General features: G+C 37.6%; 4 protein-coding genes across 4 annotated transcripts in view; 1 reads left to right on the top strand and 3 right to left on the bottom strand.

The window, feature by feature from the left end:
• Positions 1–6,515, bottom strand: LOC107677905 (arf-GAP domain and FG repeat-containing protein 1-like). The gene is made up of 9 exons (XM_016472975.1): positions 6,257–6,515; positions 4,775–4,868; positions 4,560–4,675; positions 4,487–4,504; positions 3,726–3,819; positions 3,518–3,626; positions 2,608–2,808; positions 2,238–2,326; positions 1–496 (listed from the first exon to the last, which is right to left on the bottom strand). Exons 1-9 carry the CDS (start codon positions 6,421–6,423, stop codon positions 437–439), a joined length of 948 nt encoding a protein of 315 aa, XP_016328461.1. The 5' UTR covers positions 6,424–6,515; the 3' UTR covers positions 1–436.
• On the bottom strand, positions 2,828–3,885 carry LOC107677735 (arf-GAP domain and FG repeat-containing protein 1-like). Its single transcript, XM_016472759.1, has 3 exons — positions 3,726–3,885; positions 3,518–3,626; positions 2,828–2,867 (listed from the first exon to the last, which is right to left on the bottom strand). The coding sequence occupies exons 1-3, from the start codon at positions 3,846–3,848 to the stop codon at positions 2,839–2,841; spliced, it is 261 nt and encodes an 86-aa protein (XP_016328245.1). The 5' UTR covers positions 3,849–3,885; the 3' UTR covers positions 2,828–2,838.
• A 1,968-nt stretch (positions 6,516–8,483) lies between the features above and the next one.
• On the bottom strand, positions 8,484–12,861 carry LOC107677938 (probable flap endonuclease 1 homolog). Its single transcript, XM_016473016.1, has 11 exons — positions 12,701–12,861; positions 12,422–12,497; positions 12,190–12,292; positions 11,742–11,796; positions 11,016–11,077; positions 10,800–10,936; positions 10,003–10,063; positions 9,578–9,709; positions 9,095–9,240; positions 8,808–8,949; positions 8,484–8,727 (listed from the first exon to the last, which is right to left on the bottom strand). Exons 1-11 carry the CDS (start codon positions 12,780–12,782, stop codon positions 8,671–8,673), a joined length of 1,053 nt encoding a protein of 350 aa, XP_016328502.1. The 5' UTR covers positions 12,783–12,861; the 3' UTR covers positions 8,484–8,670.
• Positions 12,862–12,978: 117 nt separating this feature from the next.
• LOC107677746 (serine/threonine-protein kinase ATR-like) overlaps positions 12,979–22,188 on the top strand; it is a 34,360-nt gene continuing 25,150 nt past the window's right edge. The window contains exons 1-11 of the mRNA XM_016472767.1: positions 12,979–13,166; positions 13,274–13,365; positions 14,208–14,360; positions 14,448–15,319; positions 16,069–16,250; positions 16,337–16,504; positions 16,574–16,758; positions 17,259–17,411; positions 17,547–17,745; positions 18,138–18,388; positions 21,892–22,079. Coding sequence (XP_016328253.1) covers positions 13,111–13,166; positions 13,274–13,365; positions 14,208–14,360; positions 14,448–15,319; positions 16,069–16,250; positions 16,337–16,504; positions 16,574–16,758; positions 17,259–17,411; positions 17,547–17,745; positions 18,138–18,388; positions 21,892–22,079 — 2,499 coding nt within the window. The 5' untranslated portion in view covers positions 12,979–13,110. The remainder of the gene's footprint in view (positions 13,167–13,273; positions 13,366–14,207; positions 14,361–14,447; positions 15,320–16,068; positions 16,251–16,336; positions 16,505–16,573; positions 16,759–17,258; positions 17,412–17,546; positions 17,746–18,137; positions 18,389–21,891; positions 22,080–22,188) is intronic.

Below are 22,188 nucleotides of genomic sequence, written 5' to 3' on the forward strand. Positions count from 1 at the left end.
GCCTCAACAGAATGAAACGTTTCTGCTAGAGCTGGTGCTAAGGACAAACTGAAGTTGTTTGTACAGCTAATCACAGCATCCCTAGACACCATTGTGTTCTGCTGTTCTGTCACAGTTTCTCTTTGTGAATAACATGTTTTTAAAAGGATTACAAATGCTGATATGCACAAGGAGCTTACTTTCTAGGCATAAACCATTACTTATTGAGTTGAAGGCATAAATGAGGCGGGACAATCGTGGAGTTTTGTCCAGAATACACAGATGGGTGGGGAGGACCGTCACCTGCGTATCCACAGCTCTTTCTCTAGAAATGTCGAAGACTCAGTGCAGTAAATACAAAATCGGAATACTTTCAGATTCTTGAAGACAATGTTTTAGAGCATTGGTGATGTGGAACGTGTGCATGATGCTGCTGAGATATGCCGTAAAAAGCGCTTTAAAGAAAGGGGTTTGTGGAGGAACCTCCTGTGGGGTACGGTCCCGCTGGGCCTCCGCCCTGAAGAGAAGTCGACAAGACAAGACAATGTATCCATCAGAGTTGATAAAGAAACATTGTTCTGAAGGTGTAATTCATCATTTCTGCCCTCCAGCAAAAACATGTTGGCAATTTAGGAGCACATTAGAAGTACCATTACTTTTCAAAGGTAATATTCAATTATATTAAGTTAATTCTACTTGGCCAGGATCAGAATTCTAAGAATCTTTAATGCAGCCTAATATCAGGAAAGAGTCAGACTGCCATTAACACATTAAAGGTGCATTCAGCAGTTTAGTGCCAATTTAAAATGTTTCAAACATTAATAAATAAATTGTGTTTTTGTTAAGTGTCATCTGAATGGTGTTCACCAAACCATTCAAATCACACTTCACAAAAACACTATTTATTTCTTAATGCGTAAAACTTTGTTGTACTCATGATGGTTTTCTATAATTATTTTAATTGTTATAGGGCTGCCACTAATGATTTTAATGTGTTGATTAGCTTATCTGTTTTATGTCTTCGATTAACTGAATAAAAAAAAGCAACATTTTATTTTCTGCATTTAAACAATAACATTCTACATCCTGCCAAATGTTGTCCCTCAAACAATGTGCAAATTGCAGGACAAATTAAAAAACAAATATGGTGAACATGTTTAGTTTGTAGTGCCATACATTATGTGCAAAAAGTGTTAAAATACATACCACAGATGCTTCTCTTTTGCTCGTCAAGTGAGAGTATTAATTATTGTGTAGACTGCACTATAAAACTCCCTAGTATCAGTGTCATTTACATAAAACTCAAGACGATCAAGAGATGGCAGTGCAGCGTCTAACACGATTCGATATCTGTACTTAAAATACAAGAAAAACAAAGATTATGATGCTAGCTAGAATCACTACTACTACTGAATGCACCTTCAGACTTCAGAGCATCCCAGGGGCAACTTTTTGAGCAATTTTGCCGGGTAACTGTTTTTGAGCAATGCTGCTTGGGCACTTTCCCATTGAGAATGGGGAACAAATGTCTATCTGGATACTTTAGATCGGTTGTGGGCCCTGTGTCTCATCTGGTTGCCCATTGACGGCAATATTGGCCAAAAAGTTGCCCCATGTATCATCAGCATAATGTTTTCAGCAATACAAACGGTAATTCACTTAAAACAGAGGCAACAAAATGACATCCAAAAATGTGCAGTGAAGATTAAAGTGTTTTCAGACCTGTAGATTGTTTACTTTGCAGTTACTTTTTTAGACAACACTGTTACAATGTTGCATATGCAAGGCCAAATTTAAAAACGGACCTAATATATTAATGGCCTAATAAACAATCATTGGGAGCAATGTGTCCAGTTGTTGGTGAGAATGTGTGCACTCTGTGTACAGTATATTGATATTAATCATAATACATTGAAATATTCTAACTTAATTAAAATGCTAAACAGCATTCAATCAAGATGTAAACTGAAATCATATTTCTTTTCTTTACATTTCCCCTCCTCAGTAACTATAGTTTTTTTTTTTTTTTAAAGATTCTTAATTTCTCAAACACATCAACTCCCAGTTATGTTAGCAAAAAAGTTGGAAAACAAGCAGCTTTGTCATAATCACAGCACAAATAACATTACTTTATATTGGGAAGCCTTTGCTGCATTATGGGCCTTCGAGTCTAAACGGTTGAGAACCACTGTTTTGAAGAAATGAATAAAGAATATTTTCAGACTTTGCATTTACTTCACAGCCATTGGTTTGCTTACCATGAATGGGTTGCTGGAGATGCCAGGTCCTGTGACCACCTGCCCATAGTTGCCCATAGGCTTGGCCTGTCCGTAGGCTGGAAACCCCCCTGAGGAGGACCATAGAAGAAGAACGGACATGGTGCTAGTGCATTAGACTGACAGACATTAAAAACTGATCTTAATGCTAAAGCACTGAACCTGCTACTCCAACACATGCAACACCAAAACTCACACCAAAGCACAAAAAGCAAAAGGAGTTGATGCTTAATACAATACAAACACAGCCTTTCTCATAACTTATAAGAGTATGCATAAAAGAAAGGCATAAGCCACTGGGGGTTTGGGCCACCTCGCACTCAAAAAAAAAAAAAAAACTAGTCTCACATACCATTGGGCTGTTGGTGGTAGGCTGCAGGTGGGGGAAAGGGACCTTGGCCAGGGAATTGCTGCTGGAAGGTCCCACTAAAACTGGTTGGCAGGCAGTAACTGGTTGTGTTCCCAAAGCCAGCTGGCATGCTCATGGAGCCAGTGCCAAATGAGGCTAAAATAAATAAAACGAGACCAGAGGAGGAGTAGCATGTTTCATCTGCTCATTCCTTGAATGGACACACACATAAAATCACCTTGGCTTGTTCTGGGGGAACATACCTGCAAATGATGGCGGCACAATAACAGAGCTGTCAAATTGTAGGGCAACCTGGAAGGCTAATTTGCAATGGGCTCCCTGGGGATTTTCTAACGAGTTTTTAGAATAGAGGTTTTTGATTTATGAGTAAAATAAGGTCTATGCATGCATGGTTAACATGACTTGAAGAGCTTTGTTCTACAACATAATTTACACAAAGTCATACACTACCGTTCAAAAGTTTGGGGATGTCTTGCATTTAATTGTAAAAAAAAATACAAAAACAAGAACATTGTGCAATATATATATATATATATATTTTTTTTTTTACAACAACATGGGATTATTCAATGCATGCTGATGAACTTTTATCATAGTTTATAGTTATATGGAAACGAAAGTTTTCATTGCATGTATTGATAGATTAATGCTTATTAAAGCTATAACGTTATTCAGATTAAGAGCAGATTTGCATTTTGATGGCCCAAGCGCCAGTCTGTCACTTTAAAACAATATATTGACACACATCGGATTTTCTCCCAACTGTTTAGTAATTAAGTGCAAGTTCCTGATTCCACAGAAAGCAAAACGTTTGCTTACAAAGCAAAACACAACATGCTACACAGAAACAAACAGCAAAAAGGGAGAATGGATCTGACCAAAGACTCCTTACCATCTTTTCTTCTCATATTTCTCCTGAAGAAACTCTTTGACTTTCTGAGGTTCACGGAAATCTGGGAGCTCTTGTCATCATACAACCCCAGCCAGATGTGTTTGCAGACCTGAGCACAAAAAAAAGAAAAAAGAGAGAGCGACTACTCAAAGGAACTTCAGTATGTGTGCATATCGTAATGTGCCCTATGTTTTAAAGCATGCAGTACCTCATTGCTGTGTTTTTGTAAGAACTCGATTTCCTGTTGGGTGAAAGTTGTCATGGAGATAGACTTCACTCTGTGTGGAGGGTTGAGGCCTCGTCTGGGGTACAAATCAAATGACATAAACATCACAGATTGGTCAGTGCAGAGACAATACTAAACTTGGAGAGCCCTACTTGTACCAGTCGTACATTATTATTAGTGGTGCTTATATTTCTTCTTCTTCTAGACAAACTCTCTTTGCACTTTAGGCACAAATGATACCTAAAATAAATACCTTTATATAATAATAACATGTAAAATGCATTTGAATTATAAATTAATTATTCCTTACAAAAAATGGGAGAAAAAAATCCTATACACTTGCATTGAAAAGTGTAACAAGCCACCAAGAAGCAAAGTACAGCAACCAGCCAGGACACCATACAAACAATATATCAACATGCCAAGGCTGTATAAATTAACCATGAGGGTGGGCTCTTTTGATTCGAGTGGTGTACTTAAGCACCATTAAGACCCCTAAGGCTCTGTTTGGGGTCTCTGGAGGCCCCTGTCCCATTTAGTCATGTCTCAGTGCCAGAATATCATGAAGAAACTTACATCAGGCGCGACTTATGACTCAGATTAAGAGCAGATTTGCATTTTGATGGCCCAAGCGCCAGTCTGTCACTTTAAAACAATATATTGACACACATCGGATTTTCTCCCAACTGTTTAGTAATTAAGTGCAAGTTCCTGATTCCACAGAAAGCAAAACGTTTGCTTACAAAGCAAAACACAACATGCTACACAGAAACAAACAGCACAAAGGGAGAATGGATCTGACCAAAGACTCCTTACCATCTTTTCTTCTCATATTTCTCCTGAAGAAACTCTTTGACTTTCTGAGGTTCACGGAAATCTGGGACCACGGAGCTCTTGTCATCATACAACCCCAGCCAGATGTGTTTGCAGACCTGAGCACAAAAAAAAGAAAAAAGAGAGAGCGACTACTCAAAGGAACTTCAGTATGTGTGCATATCGTAATGTGCCCTATGTTTTAAAGCATGCAGTACCTCATTGCTGTGTTTTTGTAAGAACTCGATTTCCTGTTGGGTGAAAGTTGTCATGGAGATAGACTTCACTCTGTGTGGAGGGTTGAGGCCTCGTCTGGGGTACAAATCAAATGACATAAACATCACAGATTGGTCAGTGCAGAGACAATACTAAACTTGGAGAGCCCTACTTGTACCAGTCGTACATTATTATTAGTGGTGCTTATATTTCTTCTTCTTCTAGACAAACTCTCTTTGCACTTTAGGCACAAATGATACCTAAAATAAATACCTTTATATAATAATAACATGTAAAATGCATTTGAATTATAAATTAATTATTCCTTACAAAAAATGGGAGAAAAAAATCCTATACACTTGCATTGAAAAGTGTAACAAGCCACCAAGAAGCAAAGTACAGCAACCAGCCAGGACACCATACAAACAATATATCAACATGCCAAGGCTGTATAAATTAACCATGAGGGTGGGCTCTTTTGATTCGAGTGGTGTACTTAAGCACCATTAAGACCCCTAAGGCTCTGTTTGGGGTCTCTGGAGGCCCCTGTCCCATTTAGTCATGTCTCAGTGCCAGAATATCATGAAGAAACTTACATCAGGCACGACTTATTTGATTTATGACTGTAAATTGAGGCTCCGTGTGCAGCCCTAAAGCCCTCTGGGGCCCCTGGAGGCCCTTGTGGGTCCCTGTCATATTTAGTCATATCCCTGCACCAGAATGTCAAAAAGACACTGACACTGAGGGTGGCTCTTTTGTCTTAGGAACAAAAATTGAGGCCTTGATTAGAGCCCCAAAGCCCCCTGGGGGCCCCCATCTTATTTAGTCTCATCACTGCACCAGAATTTCATGAAGACACTGATGGTGGCTCTTTTGTCTTAGGAACCTAAATTGAGGCCCTGTGTGGAGCCCCGAAGTCCCATGGATGTAAATGTTGTCCCCTGTCATATCTCAGCACCAAAATGTCAGAGATATAGGCGTTGGCTCTTCTGACTGGCCAGTGAATTAAGAGCCCATGTGCTCTGCCAGGGGCCCTAAACTCAGCACCACAATCTCATTCAGACATGTTCATGTGGCATTGTCTGTAAGTTCAAAAGCACTCACATTTTCTTCAGTTCATCCAGTTATGAACATCATCTACGCATAAGCAGCTGTAATGTTTAAACATGAGTGTGTCACACGTTGATACAATACGTTATGAACACACTCACAACTAGTAGCACCAACGTCGCACTGTCTTATTTGAATAGGAGCCGGTCTTATTTGAAAAGTTCGGCTGCTCTGGCCCTGAATCTCGTGTTATTTTTGTGAACGCTGATGTTATGATGATGATGATGATGATAGAAAGGCAGCTGGGACACATTCTGCAGATGATCTCTCAGATGGGAGGTGTTGTTAGGCGTCTGTCCGTACAGACGCTTGGGGAAAAACAAGTAGTTCATACACCATCTGTGTGAATATGAGGGGCCTCGTTAAAAACTTACAGTATTCCGGAACAGGTGGTGCACACAAACGAGCCCACTGTCATGTTGGCGTAGGTCGGGCCGCGCTGATCGCAATCAAAACATTTCCTATTGGGAGGCAGGCTGGTCATCTCCCGAAGCATCTTCAAGTGTTTCTCCTCCTGTTTTCGTTTGGCACTCGCCGCCATCACGAAATAATAAAGCTGTCGAGTCTAGGGCAGCTGGAGCTGTGAGTTATTGGTAAATCTAGTGCATAAACACGCCCGGCAGGCACTGGAAAATCGTTCCTTCTTCTTTAAATTTTATTGGCGGTTGGCAAACCAACTTAAAGGTGCATTTACCGCCACCTACTGGACTGGAGTGTGGGCAGTACTGAAAGAAAAGAGAAGGAAAAAAAAAAAATAAATAAAATAAAAATATTTATATACATATCCCCCCCCCTATATATTTCTATTAAATTCTTTCACTTATCCCAGTATTTTTCAAATAATTCATTAGGAGACTATGTACTTCCCTAGACATTGTTTCTCCTAGCAGATTTCCCACTGTCATGTTTTGCTTTCCAACTTGTGTTTCTAACTCCCTTCTTTCTTCTTCATACCTTTTACAATCTAATAAAATATGTTTTACTGTCTCTTGTGTGTTGCAGTGGTTGCAAAGACCAGTGGGGTGTTTTCCTGCTTTCTGTAATGTAAAATTTATTCCTTCTGCCATTTCCTGCCCAGTCACAGTCCAGCCGTTGCCAACCCCCTCGAGCGCCGATTCGGAAAATCGTTCCACATAGGACAGCCAGGAATAACCATAACGTTGTTTTTCTCTGGACTGATGTGGATCGCTATAGGCTGTGCATGTCAATACTGCCACCTACTGCACCGGAGAGAAAGGCCTCTACTGACACATTTTCAAAAAACAGTTGAAAACTCCTAAAATTAATTAGGATCAGAAACTTGAGACTCTCACGAAATTGTTACAGCGATGGCACAGTGCCTGATGGTAATTGTATGGTTCTAAATGATTGCCATGTTATTTACAAGATAGGCCTACTCAAATGTAATTTAAATAACAATTAAACTATAGGAGAACAGAAAAGCCTGGTTTCATGACTGAAATACACGATAGTTCCTTGGTACTTTGTAGTTTGTGGTTGTATCGATACAAATAAACACGAATATAAAGCACAAACTGCATCTGACACCACAAGAGTAAGTTAATGAATGAGTTAGCCTACTCACTCAGTGACTATTGAGTGAATGTTATTTGTTGTTTTTATGGTTGTACAATGAACTGTTTTTTCATTGTTCAATATTTTTGCAAATTTAAAGTTGGTCAGCATTTTAGAGATGAACAATTTCTAATTTGAATGCTTAAAATCGTAATTGTTCAGTGACTGAAGAACGGTGTGGGCTATTTAGCTCTAATGTTCTGCGAGTAAGCAGCATTATCGGTCGTATATAATGAAGAACAGAAATAAAACGAAGAGCTGAAATCAAATTATTTCATAGAATGGTCTCAAATTAACATGTGAAATGAGTTTGTTAGGCTACTTTAGAGCATTAAAGATGTTTCGACCATACCCAACAATGGTACAATTGTAACAAATGTCTTTGTAAACAGTGAAAAGATATGAACTATTTATATGTATTATTGATCATAAATTCTTAGTTTGATAAATACAAGAAATATCACATGAAAATTGTGTTTGTAATAGCTGTTGTGAGGTAATGAAAAAGACAAAAAGTGTTCCAACTGTACTCCGTCTACCCTATATTATATACGCATCAGGTGTGAAACCACATTAAACTGGAGGAAGTGTTGTTATTATTAGACTTGTATACAAGACGGACTCGTATTTTGGCCAGAAGCAATAGTTTAAAGTTAAAATGCCTTATTGATGGATTCGTTACTTATAAAGTAGCTTTTCACTTCACAAGATGGTAATGAGTGTTGTGGATTACTTGTGGATTATTGTGGTGCTTTTATCCGCTGTTTGAACTCTCATTCTGACGGCACCCATTCACTTGCAGAGGATCCACTGATGTTATGTAATGCTACATTTCTCCGAATATGTTCCGACAACAAACTCATCTACATCTTGGATGGCCTGTGGGTGAGGAAATGTGCAGCTAATTTTCATGTTTGGCTGAACTATTCCTTTAAATACAAACCACAATAATACTGCAACAATGAAACACAGTATATTTTTTAGAAATAAAAAGAAGTAATCTGTAATTTAATACAGGCTCCTGAACATAAAAGTTTTTTTTTGTTTGTACATGATACAAAAACATTAAAACATATATTTTCTTGGCACTGGTTTTACATGATGTTGCCATTTGAACAAAATAAAAAAGATCCATGCCATTATACTTCTGACTCTTTGGTCCACATGATGGTTTGATCAATGGTTTAAGATTCAAGATTCAAAAGGGTCCATATTATTTCATTTTTGTTCGCTTTTTCCCACTGGATGCTTCCACAGCTGCAGACTCAGCCTAGATAAGGAAGACAAGATTGTTTGTTACAATGTTCAAGCAAGCAATCGATTTACAATACATCTTTATTGATATCTGACCTTTCTCCTCCGTGTTGCACGGAAAAAATCCTCAATACGTGACTGTCGAGTTTGGCCCATTTTCTCATCCACCTCCCTCTGCTTCCTTCTCTTTAAGAGAGACTCACGAAACTTCTTCATGCGTCCCCGCACCCTTTCTTCCCTTAAAACATTGAATAAGGTCACACACCCAAAGAAAGTTTAAATGCACAACTAAAAAACAAATAATACTAAATCATGTCAGTTAATATCGCACTCTTTATCAAAAAATGTCAGATACTAGTAAATACTAGAACACAGATATGTACTTCAAAGGCCTCTCTTTGCACAGGAACTGCACCAGGCCCTCTTCATCAGGCTCACTCCAGGCCAGGACAGGGTCGTCAATTTTTGGGGTTTCAAAAAACAGCTTGCGGGCATCCTTGTACTGCCAGTTTGGAGGGATTGGGTGTGTCTGGAAGAATTGACAGCCAAAGTCGCCTTTTATTTTGATGTATGAACAACAGCAACCAGAACATTCTTCTGAACATCTATTTTTGTGTTCCACAGAAGAAAGAAAATCATATGGTTTTTAAAAGCACATTAAGGTGAATAAGTGATGACAAAACTATCAGAATGTTGCCTTATTGAGCCTTCTAAAGTCACAATGAAATCAAAGTGGAAAATTCGGATATACATCATACGGACATACATCACAATAGAAAACAAAAGACAATCACAATTCCTGTTTATTGCCAACTTTAGCAGTGCATGATTTCTTTGGCTTGTACGATTTCTTTCTGAACAAGCACCTTTCTGTTGATATGTTCCATCACACCCTCTATTGTATGATGTTGTTTGATAAGCTTCAGTGCTCGACTCGGCCCAAGACCCCCAATCTTATCGCAGTAGTCACAGCCCAGCAAGATACACAGGTCAACAAACTAGGAAAGAGACACAGGAAGAAAATTAAGCAAATCAAAACACTCTTTTTATTATTAGAACTCCTGTTCTTTTGATTTTTTGGGGGGTTAATTTAACAATAACCATGCAATTCTAACGTTTCTCAAAATCAAAATAAAGTTACAACTACTACACTCAGAAGTAATGCCAATTACATCAAGATATTTTAGATATGTATATTAGCAGCTACTGACAGTCAGGCGCTGAGATTTGTTACAAAAATTAAGAGCAAGGGTCAGCAAACAATGAAAAGAAGGCAAAACATTGAAAATACCTGTTTATATGTTAGCTGTAGAGCTTCCAATAGATTTGGTAAGGAGTACTCTGTGACCTCACTATGAGAGAAATCATTTAAGGACATAACCATGATAGATATTTCTGTATTTTAATACACACAACAGAAGGTCATTAATAAAGAAGTCCTTTATCTCTATGTCAATTTAACATGTTAGAAACATGCCTTTCCAAAAAGGTGTAGAAATTACTATTAATGCCTTGTTGTAAATGTATATATTCAATATTACATAACTCAGCATTACTTTCTCTCGTGTTATTTATGTATATATGTATGCATGTATGCACTCAGAGCTCCTGGAAACCACAACAAATTTCTTGTGTGTTTGGCGAATAAAGCTCATTATTTGATTCTGATTAAGAGAGCTCAATTAAGGCTTACAACAAAAGGTGAAATGATAAAAACAACAACCATAATAGCAAATATTAATATCACTAATAAAATATTAATTATTCATATTAAATATTTTATTACATAACAGTATTATTACAACGTATAATTTATAATACACTATTAAAACTGAGCTTGTGAGGACAAATCCTTTGAGCCAGACAGTAGATGGACTAAATTTTTGAATTTATAAATATTTTAATAATATTTGTTCATTTATTTTATTTTTGTATTCATGCATCTTTCATGTACTATTTTTAGGTGTGCTCTGCTTGTAAGATAAAGTTTTAGCAAATATTATTTTTATTTAAAAGCATATCTTTTTCAATGTTCTCCTGCAAAATCTACAATCAGAACAATCAGAAGATTTTTGACTACTTTCTCACCTGTCTCTCTTTGCATTGAGCTGGCGGAGCAGAACAGTCCCTCCAAATGCTAGTGTGTCCATGTCCTCTGAGGCTACAGCATTAACTGTGCCACTTTTGACCAGGTGGGCACACAGCGCCTCTGCTTCACCTGGAGCCTGACATTCACGGCGATGAAAGTCAAAACAAAAATATGAGACAGAATTTATGTTTATAAAGCTAACTAAATTAAAATACCTTGATGCATGGCACACCCATGAGCTGTAAGAGACGCAGGCAGTCTTGTTTAAAGTTGGACACTAAAGTGCAAAATATCATAATGTACATAAGTGTCATATAGTCACAAGCACACTAGAAATAATGATTAGCAGAAACAGTGTGAAATAATACGATACAGTTATAATATTATTTTGGAAGAAAAGACTACTTTTAATGACAGTACAGATAGTAAAGACATTTAGTGACGTGACATGTGACATGTGGCCAAGTATGGTGACCCATACTTGGAATTAGTGCTCTGCATTTAACCCATCCAAAGTGCACACACACAGCAGTGAACACACACACACCGTGAACACAAACCCGGAGCAGTGGGTGTGTGTTTTATAATGTAATGTGTGTGTAACATTTATAATGTTGCAAAAGATTTCTACTTCAAATAAATGCTATTCTTTTGAACTTTCTATTCAAGATTCATTAAGAAAAAGTATAACTTTTCACAAAAATATTAAGCAGCACAAATGATAATAATAAGTCATGTTTCCTGAGCTTATTAGAATGATTACTGAAGGATCATGTGACACTGACGATTGAGTAATGGCTGCTGAAAATTAAGCTTTACCCTCAAAGAAATAAATTACATTTTAAAATATATTAAATAGAAAACGGTTATTTTAAATTGTAATAATATTTCACAATGTTGTTTTTTTTTTTGCCACATATTTACAATACAACTCCACACACCTGTGTTGGAGCTCTGTGAGCTGTTCCAGCCTGTGCTTTGAGCTCTTTTTTCCAGCTAGAAGAATTAAAATATATGAAATATTATTAAATACACAATAATTACATAATTATTATATGTGCAGTACTGTGCTAAAGTCTTAGGCCATTAGTATTTTCACCAACAACAACAAAAAAGGTTTTAAGCCAGTTATTTCTGGATGATAGTGAGATCAGATCTCTGTGTGGAGCATTGGCTGTTGTCAGACTCCTTGTGCATACAAAAATCTCACTGGATTATTACAATTAATGGCAAAAGAAATGTAAACTGATATTTCGTACTGACACACTACAGCAAAAGATAGAAATAACTGACTTAAAACCATTTTTGTTGGTGAAAATACTAGTGGCCTAAGACTTTTGCGCAGTAGTGTATATAATTACTAAATAATTGTATTAGTACACATCTCACCACAGCTCTCTTTTGATTAGGTGGCCTGCCATCAAGCACAAAGACAGGCTTGATGTCATGCTCCAGGAAAGTAAGAGTGCGGTAAAACAAGCCTGTGAGAGGACTGCAACATCACACGTTCATATGATAAGATAGCACATCTATACCTAAAAAATCATAATATTTACAAAACAGAAAAGACACTGATTTTAATGTATTTTTTTAACGAACTCAATGACTCAATAATACTGACCTTAGCTTCAGATGGCTGGGGAGAGCAGAGCGAAACTGATTCACCACAATAGATGTATCCAGTGCGATAATCTTCCCTAAATCACAGATACATGACAATCAGTGCAGTTTTATGCAAATAAAAAAAGAACAAAAAGAGTAACGTTATTTTCCAGATGCATTTTCCGCCTGTCAGTGGCGTTTCTTACTGTCTTCTCTTCTTTCGTGCGGATTAATAGATAATTTGATGCCCAATTAGCTGTTTTGTTAAATTTTTTTAACAGCACTGCATTGATCTTACCAGAATAATCGCCGATCTCTTTGTTGCGCATAGAGTCTGGCGCGTCAAAGTGAATTAGATACGCTAATTTTGTAATCCCCATATTTGACTTTAACTCGCGCCCGTAGGACTGTGTTGTTCTTGTCCTTCACCCATAGACTGTGTATAGCCTTCACCACACAGCTTCAACAGAGCGCCGATAGGCCACCACGACCTCACGTCACTCGTTTCGCGACTGCAAACAAACTGACCCGACTCGCTTGCCGTAGACAAAGCGCCGGAGTGCGAAAATACGTTTGAAAGTGATACGCGTGTGGAAGCAGAGGATGAACAGACTGCGAGTCTGAATGCTTGGCTAAATGTTTTATTAGGTCTGCTCGGCCTAAACCATTTTTTGTTGTATATAGTAAACGCTCATTTACAAAGTAAAGATGGAGCGAGGACTAGAGATGTCAGCAATGATTCCTGCATTGCAAGAACTAGCCAGGTAACAACAATGGCTGCTAAGAACGATTATGGTCTCTTGTTAAATTCTCTTAAAAAAGCGTCCTCAACATAAACATTTAAAGATAAGGCCTCTTACGTCTTTTCCAGTGCTAGTTCGGTTGAGTACAAGCAGGCTGTGCAGAAACCTCGTCAGATACTGTGTCAGTTCATTGACAGGATACTGACAGATGTTGACGTCGGTAAGAAACTGCATTGTATCTTTGTGTTTTTTACGTCTTTTTAGCAGAACATCTCAAATTCTGTCATCATTAACTCACCCTCATGCTGTTTCAAACATGCTAAATAAATAAAATTTAGTTAGGTGATTGTTGCCACGGAACAATCACCTGTGTGTACAGTACAAGTAAAATACTAACGTGAAATCCTTTAGAACTGATTATATGCTGAAAAATATATATATTATATTAAACATATTACATGTATCAATATGAATATTACATAAATTAAATATAAGCCATTCCTTCCAGATGGAAGTTCTGGGTTCTTGTCACATAAGTGTTTTCCTTTGTTTACAATGGCTGCTGATCTAAGTTTTATGCACCGAACAGCTAACACACACACACACAAAATGAATACACTAGATGGTAGAGTACATAATGCATAGTTTAAATGTGTAAATATTTTGTTTATAGTAGCATGAAATTTGGGGTGCAATGTTATATTAAAAAGAAAGTTCACCCAAAAATGTAAATTCTATTTACTTATTATCATTGTATGATGTTGTGCATAACACGAAAGAAGATATTTTGAAAAATGGCGGTAAGCAAAACGGGAACAAAAAATACTGACATTTCACAAAATATAAACAGAAGAAAGGAAGTCATAAAGGTTTGGAACAACATGAAGATGATGAAATGAGAGGTTTTTTCCCTGATCTGTCCCTTTAAAGCTAATTAATATAATATTTTAATCTCATTTAAATGAGTCTCTTTTCCAGTGTAATTTTACTGCTTTTAGTCCATGTTTAGTGTCATGCTTATATAGTTTATTTTTACTCCGTTTTATCTTTCTCACATTTCAGTTGCTCTGGAGTTATGTAAGAAGACCAGTTCTGAGCCAGCGTGTGTGATGCTGCTGGACTTTGTGCAGCACATTATTAAATCCTCTTCTTTAATGTTCGTAAACCCAGCGTGTCTTTCAGATCACTTCAAAAACTCGGAGAACAGCTGCTCTGGTAAGTTCATTTGGTTTACGTTAGCTACTAAAGTTCTGCTCAAATACATCCAGCTTAGATTGTCTGCCTCCAATTCTCCCTTCACAGATTTCAGTAAATGGATCATCAACCGCCTCTTGCGAATTGCTGCTTGCCCAGAATGTGAAGATCTTCACATGAAGATTTCATCAGTCATCTGTTCCTTGCTTCATCTTCTCAGAGCCAAGGGTTCAGTCCTTTTTGGCCTTTTTTCCACAGAGCTAATAAGTTTAATGCAAGATCTAGTGCATATGAATCTCATGGTCAGACCATCACCACAGTGGCCAGTGGTGGTGGAACGTTTCTCCGTCAGGTCTGGAGATTCTGCCGTTTACCTGACCCCCACCATCCTTAATCTGTCCTCATATGCCTCAGCTCAGGCGTTGTTAGAAACTTCATTAACAGTGCTGACAGATATTTTGCAAGGCCTTTTCTTCCCAAGGGAAGTGGCCATCATATGGGACTGTACTTGCCTTATGCTGTCTCATGGGAGCCCAAAACTCAAGGCAGCATCCATGGTGCTTTTAACTCGCATTGTGACTCTGGGAGGTTTCCCTGAAGACCATTCACAGCCATTTTTCTCTGCTTATTTGCATCTCCTGGACTCCTTGCCTACTTTTGAGGAGTCAGAGCTCAGTGTCTTTGGCAAGGAATTCCAGAAGCTCTCCCAATGCGTTTTCCAGCCCGAGGAAGGCACTCACTGCAGGTTTGAGAGAGTTCATGTGAATATGCTAATGGAAAGGCTTGAGAAACTGGTGGTTGGTGGGGCACTAGAGCAGCTGAAGGTAATGGAGTTGAAAGCAACACTTTGTGAAGTCTTCTGCTTTGTCCTTGCGTTTGTTCCTCTCGGATATGAGTGTGCGGTGCAGATCCGGAAGGAGAGAGTCGCAGCCATTTGCAAATCTCTGATTAAGACCATTGGAACACAGGGCCTGCAGGAGGTAAAGGGTTAAAGGAAAAGTTTATCTAAAAAAGACAATTCTGACTGATGTTTTGCCCTCTTCTTTTAAGTCTAGTAAATGGTCCAAGCTGCTCTTTTCAATAAAATGAAAATGAATGATGTTTCTTTGCGCTGTATTCAAGGTGTTAAGTCATACAATATATTGGGGGAAAGTCTGATATTTAAAGGGATAGTTCACCCAGAAAGGAAAATTCTGTAATCAATTACTCACCCTCATGTTGTTCCAAACCCGTAATACTTTGGTAAATATAAAAATTTGGTTCGGTAATCACAGATACACAACCGTTCTTGCTTGAGGCTCGAGAACACACCTAATGGGATCTTGTGCATCAAGCAAGGAAGCTTGAGCTTCTGTTTACCATATTTGATGAGCTCTATGTATGTGTGTTGATCAAAAGAAGACTCAGAAGTTTTTCTTGTGCAATCTCTTATGAACTTTTTCATAGTTTTGGTCAGCTGGACTTTCAATCAAGGGAAATCTCTCAGAAAATTAAATTCAGTTAAGGGACAGAAATCCTTATGTGTTTTGATGATGAACAAAGATTTAAGGGTTTGGGTTATGGGTTTGGACTGCAATGAGGGTGAGTAAATGATGACAGAATTTTCATTTTTAGGTGAACTAACCCTTCAAATTGTTATTTGCTGACAGTCTTGCCATATATTAGCTCTCAGTTGTAAAGTGGTGATGTATTGTAGAAAGTAACATATTTTCTGTTTTATGAAAACTAGCAAAGCGTGGAAGGCTACCTGTACGCTGCCCTCAAGACAGAAGCTATTGCTGCAGTGCAGGATATGCAGGCCGTTGTTTCTGACCCTGCTGATCCTAGTATGTATGAAGAGGAGGTTCCAGCCAAACGCCCAAACCTCTCTCTTCCAACCCAGCTAAGGAGTGGGGAAAAAACTCAGCCAATGTATGCAATTCTCTGTCCCCACTCTCCAAATAGACATTCCTTCAGTCTCTCATCTTACCATGTGTATTCATCTTGTCCTGAATCAGGCAGGTGGACATGAAGAGCAGAAGTGAGGTGTGGGCAGCTGTAGAGAGCCGACTGGATGAGCTACTGACCCAGATGAGGGACCACACAGTGAGCACCGTGCAGGGACTGGTGCTCATCTTCCATCTGGCTGCACTTTGCTCAAAGCACTGTCTAAATGGATCACAGAGGTATGGCTTTATTTAAGACCTTTGTTGTGTTGCATGGTTATTTGTTCTCATTCTTAAATACATCTTCAGTGGCAGAGGAGAGATGACATCAGAGGCTTCAGATGCAGCTCAGCTCATTTGGTTAAAGCCTCGGGTTTTGGCTCAGGTAGTCGAGACCTGCCTCTCTGTGATGGCAAACACCTCTAATGAGGAAGAGCTGGAGCCTCTGGTGGAGGGTACCATCAGGATACTTGATGCTGTCCTCTACCTTAACAGTGAGTGTATTTTTTGCAAGATCCTTATTAATATCTACGTATGTTAGGCTTAAAGGACCATTTTATATAAATGCATCCTGCATGCAGGATGCACTAATATAAAAATTTTGGCCAAAACCGAAAAGCTGATAATTATTTTCAAGTTATAGCCAATAACCCTTAAATGGCCGATATAAAACAGTTTTTCTTATAATAATAAATCACAAAAATCTGAACTGTTATATCACAGGTGAATTTAGGCACCACAACTTTATAATACACATAAATGAATATTTATTTTGAGATTTGCTAAAGATTATATTTAACTTTATTTTTGCTGATTTGTTGAGATATTGCAGAATTTTTCTGAATTTTCGCTCGTGAGCAGCCCGTAGATGTACAGGTGCATCTCAATAAATTAGAATGTCGTGGAAAAGTTCATTTATTTCAGTAATTCAACTCAAATTTAACGGCATGATATCAGTTCATTTGAATTAATTTGATTTGTATTGTGTTTACAGCTAATAGTCAGGGTGACACAGGTTTTTACAGAAATATTTGTGCTCTGCTCTCAATCCCATGGGTGCTTGAGCATTCTTCACAAGCGGTTTATCAGATGGCCTCTTTTCCTGCAAGTCTGATTGCACTCTCCCAGAAACTTGCTCCTGTCTACTGTAAGTATCTTATAGTGTCTCATAATGTTAATGGATTGCTGTTTATTTCAGTGTTGTTCCTCCATAAGTTTAATTTATTTTACAGTTCACTTACAGTACATTTCAATGTTTGTTGTTTTGTATGTTTTCTTGTAGCTGCACAAACTCGAGCGCACTGTGTGTTTCTACTTGCCCTGCTGTCGAAGAGTGTGTGCGGTGATTGGCGGTCGTCGGTTTACCGCTGGGCCCTGCAAAGTAACAGTGAATCTGAGCGGGCCAGTGCTGTCAGAGGCTTTCCCCTTCTGCTGCACAATCTAGGAGTCAAATCCTATAGCCTCATCCACGAGGTCCTTCTGTACGTCATCCAACAGTCACACACTCTGAGAAAAAAAAAAACCTATCCAAGATTGGCTCACATTAATTCATTATTCTTATGGTTATGGCAGACCTGGAAATATCAAGGAATTTTAAACCTGTGATTTGAAATGGAAATTTATTTTGAGAATATATATTCTTCTAGTTAGTGTTAGATCTGAAAGGTTTGATCGCTGGAAATATATAAAAAAATTATTTTTTTTTAAATACATTTTTAAATCCTTATGCATTATATGTATGACTGAAAAACATTTAAAAAGGGGAACTCTGAACAGATATTTAAAAATTGTGGAAGATGTGGAAAGGTTTACTTTTCTGAAAAGTCCTTTTTAATGCACTTTTGTAAACATTTTAATTCAATAATGCATTTAGGAACAGACTCCAGGACAGCTCAACAGAAGTCAAAATCGAGCTGGCCGGTATTACAGGGCAGTTGGCTTGCTGTTTGTCTGAGAGCTCACAACTGCAGTTCCCTCAGGATATGATGCCATCCCATGAGCTGCTCTGTGTTGGTCTCAGCATTTCAGACTCCCACCCCAGCCAGACTTCCTCCATCGGAGCCTCCATCCTTACCCCATTCCTTCTGCTGCTCAAATCTGTGGAGGACAAGAAGGTCAAGCAAGGTTAGTCCAGTCAGCTTTACTTTCAGAGAATCTAATTAAATAGTCTGCTGCAGTGATAATGTATTTAAGCCAACCTGTAAATTAGCATCACGCTGGTTCCCTCGACAAAAACCCATTAGGATTTTGGATAGGGATGCACTGATGTATCGGCCACCGATATTTATCGGCCAATTTTTCCTCAATTTACAACCATCAGCATATCGGCTATATAAGGAAAAAGGCCGCTATAACAAACCGATGGTTTATTAATTAACTGTGTGAAGGCACTGAGCTGTATAATGTCTGTTGCATAATCCTAGCGCTGCTGTCTGCACTTTAATGCTAATCAAATAACAAAAGATCGCACACTATTCTTGACTAAATAACTTTTGTAACTTTCATAAGTGTAGCGGACCTCATCTGAATGATGACCAAAACTTTACTGATTTTTTATTAAGTTTATTGCGTCCTTTTTCACTCCACAAAAATCACCATAAGAGCTAAACAAAAACACAGCACGAGAAGTGCACATTAAACTCTCTCTCTCAGTTGCATTATCATCAACATACAGCAAATTACACAAAACACTTATTTAGGGATGTAACGATTAACCGCGAGCTGGTTGAAAATCGATTCAAATATGTGACGATTTAAATAGGTTGAGATGCTAAACAAATCGCGATTCATTTAGGTGTAGGAGTTTATATGAATGTATGTCTGAGGGGAACTTACTGTCTTTAGAAAAGTTTAGAGGGTATTTTTTCTTTTCCTCTTGCCTCTGTATAATGCATATTAAAGTTCATAAGTGCAGGGCTGCTTTGTTTACAGCGGAAACCAAGGAAACGCTTTAAGCGCCACCTGCTGGCAGAGAGTGAATCTGCGTCTCATACAGCTCGTCTGCTGTTTCCGTTTCATGCAGATATTTTTGTATAGTTTCACAAAACTGAAGTCAACACTTTCTGTTTTTGCTTCAAATTTCTAAATGATACAGTCTAATTTAGATTAAAAACTGCTCATGTTGCATGTATGCAACATCTTTGTTTGGATCATGATTAAAATGCAGTGGTTGCCTCTAATTTTAAATGGAAAGAGCACAGACAAAGCCTTAGTTTGTTTATATGAAGAGATTTATTTTGTGTTACTTATTTATTTAATTTGGAGCTTTTTTTTAAATTTAAATTTAGTTTTGTTATTTACATTTACATTATATTTCAATTTTGTTATTTAGCAAACGCTTTTATCCAAAGCGACTTACAAATGAGGACAATAGAAGCAATCAAAACCAACAAAAGAGCAGTAATATGCAAGTGCTATATTAGTATATTATTATAGTGTTATATTTCAATTTCACAAAGAAATGTGCAGCATTTTGTCCAAGCAATAATAAAAGGACACATTTAATTTATAATTTTTCTTAAATCTCATTTTGTAAAAAAAAAATAAAAAAAAATCGTGAATCGAATTGTGAGTTGAGTGAATCGTTACATCCCTACACTTATTACAACTAACAGTAAATAAATATATACAGATCTCATGCCTTTTTGGGGGGTGCTTAATAAACTGACAAATTTATAATAAGCAACTGCTTTCATTACCCATATAGCTGCTCCGTAGATTAGAAAACCTGTCAAAATAAGAGTCCCGCCTTGGTAATGGAGATCTCATACATATCGGAATCAGAATCAGAATCAGAAGAGCTTTATTACGAAGTATGTTTACACACACAAGGAATTTGACTTGACGACAGGAGCTTCCAGTGTAGAAGACCCACTTCAGGTCCTGAGAGATAGTGGTGCCCAGGAACCTGAATGACTCCACTGCAGTCACAGTGCTGTCCATGATGGTGAGTGGGGGGAGTGCAGGGGGTTTTCTCCTGAAGTCCACGATCATCTCCACAGTTTTGAGCGTGTTAAGCTCCAGGTTGTTAAGACTGCACCAGACAGCCAGCTCTTTAACCTCCTGTCTGTAAGCAGACTCGTCTCCATCCTTGATGAGGCCGATGACTGTAGTGTCATATTTAATGGCATATTTAAACTTACAAAAAATATCAAAATGTATACAAAAACAAATTAGAAGATTAATCATAATAAAGTCTGTTACAATAAAGAAGGATTAATATGTATTTAATTTATACAGTGAAGTGTTATTTTACATTTGTTTACTTTATTTCTGTACCTGAAAACTGTTAAACCTATCTAAAAAGCACTGTTTATTTAGTATGTATCTTTGTTCTGTTGTATTTATGTAGGCCTGCTGAATGTTAAATCCAATCCATGTTCATTAGAAATTATTTTATAATGCAGCAATAAATCTGCTAGCATAATTTAATGCAGGTGTTTTTGAACGTTGCTGATTTAAAACATGATCAAAATACTATCTATTTTGATCCCAAAATTTCAAATAAGAGAGGAAGTGACAAATATCGGTATCGGAATCGGCCAATAAGTGATTGTTAAAATCGGTATCGGCATTGGCCCCAAAAATCCTATCAGTGCATCCCTAATTTTGGATTATTTACAGAAAAAAAGTTCTGTGATTAACAAAAGTAATGACGGTCACACATTTTGTTCCTGATGATAATGTTTTGTTTAGATAAACACAAATTTGATGAATTTTGAAGTCTAAATAAATCAATTTAAAAATAATTTAAGCCAAACGTTGGTGTGGCAAGTGGAGTGGTCACAATGTCCACTGAGGACCTCCTGAAGGATGTAAGGAGGAGTGAGGACAGTTGAGGGAGAGAAATGACCAGACCTGGAACATTTTATGTTTTGTGTGTGCGTCAGTTGGCTGTGAGGTGGCTGCCGCTCGTTTTGTTTGAGTATTTTTAATTTGTGAGATTGTATGTTTAATTTGAACTGTTTCCCGCCTTTTTCTTCCCATATCAACGAACTTCAGCATAGTTGGCTATAAACAAACTACACTACAGTTGCTTGAGTTTAGTGTCACCATCATGAAGCCACTGACAACTCTTTCAGTCTTTATTTAAACAACGTTTTCCCTAAAAGTTTGAGTTAGAATGATGTTTAAGGTCCCTGACAATCTCTGTGGTCCCTTTAGGCCACTTGTTTGCGACTGCCTTTTTAAGACAAGTTAAACCTTAAAAAAAAAACAAAACAAAAAAAACCCCAAGGGGTATTATTGATGTATTTTATGTTGTAGAATAAGACGTGAAAATATCTTGAGCTTGTGTTAACCACAGACCTTATTTTAGGAATTTCACCAAAAAACAAAACAAAAAAAAACCTTGTCTTCAGAATGATTGAACTTGTTTCTGAGTTTTGGCCTACAAAAATGTGTGATCCAAGCAGCATTCTTAAGGATTAAATGCTTAGTCTGAACAATGTAAATAGCTGAATTTGCATGAATGAATTTATTAAATATGAATTTGTTTTTATTTGTGCTTTTGGTAGTACGTTTTTCTCTTGCAGCTCTTACAGTGATCTAAGCATTAATACACTGTACTGTGCAAACATTTTATAGCTCACCATATCAGTTTTAACTTTTGTCTTTTGAAATGGCAGCTTTTATCAGGAATATACGGCACTTGTTCAAACATGTGGATCTGGGTAACAGTGACCCTGACACAAAATCTCTGGTTAGCGCATTAGTCAACCTCATTGAAGACCCTGACCAGGATGTCCGCATAAAGTTTGGCCTTAATATCAAGAATCTTCTAGAGTTTTGGAATGGAAATGGCTTCCTAAAAGAGGTACAGTTTTACATTTCAAATTATGACATGCTAACCATCATCACCTTTTTGGCACTTGATGTCATTCATTAAGTAATTTAGCAGATGCTTTTATCCAAACTAACTAATG

Source organism: Sinocyclocheilus anshuiensis, unplaced genomic scaffold (assembly GCF_001515605.1).
Source record: "Sinocyclocheilus anshuiensis isolate Anshui unplaced genomic scaffold, SAMN03320099.WGS_v1.1 scaffold1299, whole genome shotgun sequence".
In the NCBI taxonomy this organism is placed as follows: domain Eukaryota; kingdom Metazoa; phylum Chordata; class Actinopteri; order Cypriniformes; family Cyprinidae; genus Sinocyclocheilus; species Sinocyclocheilus anshuiensis.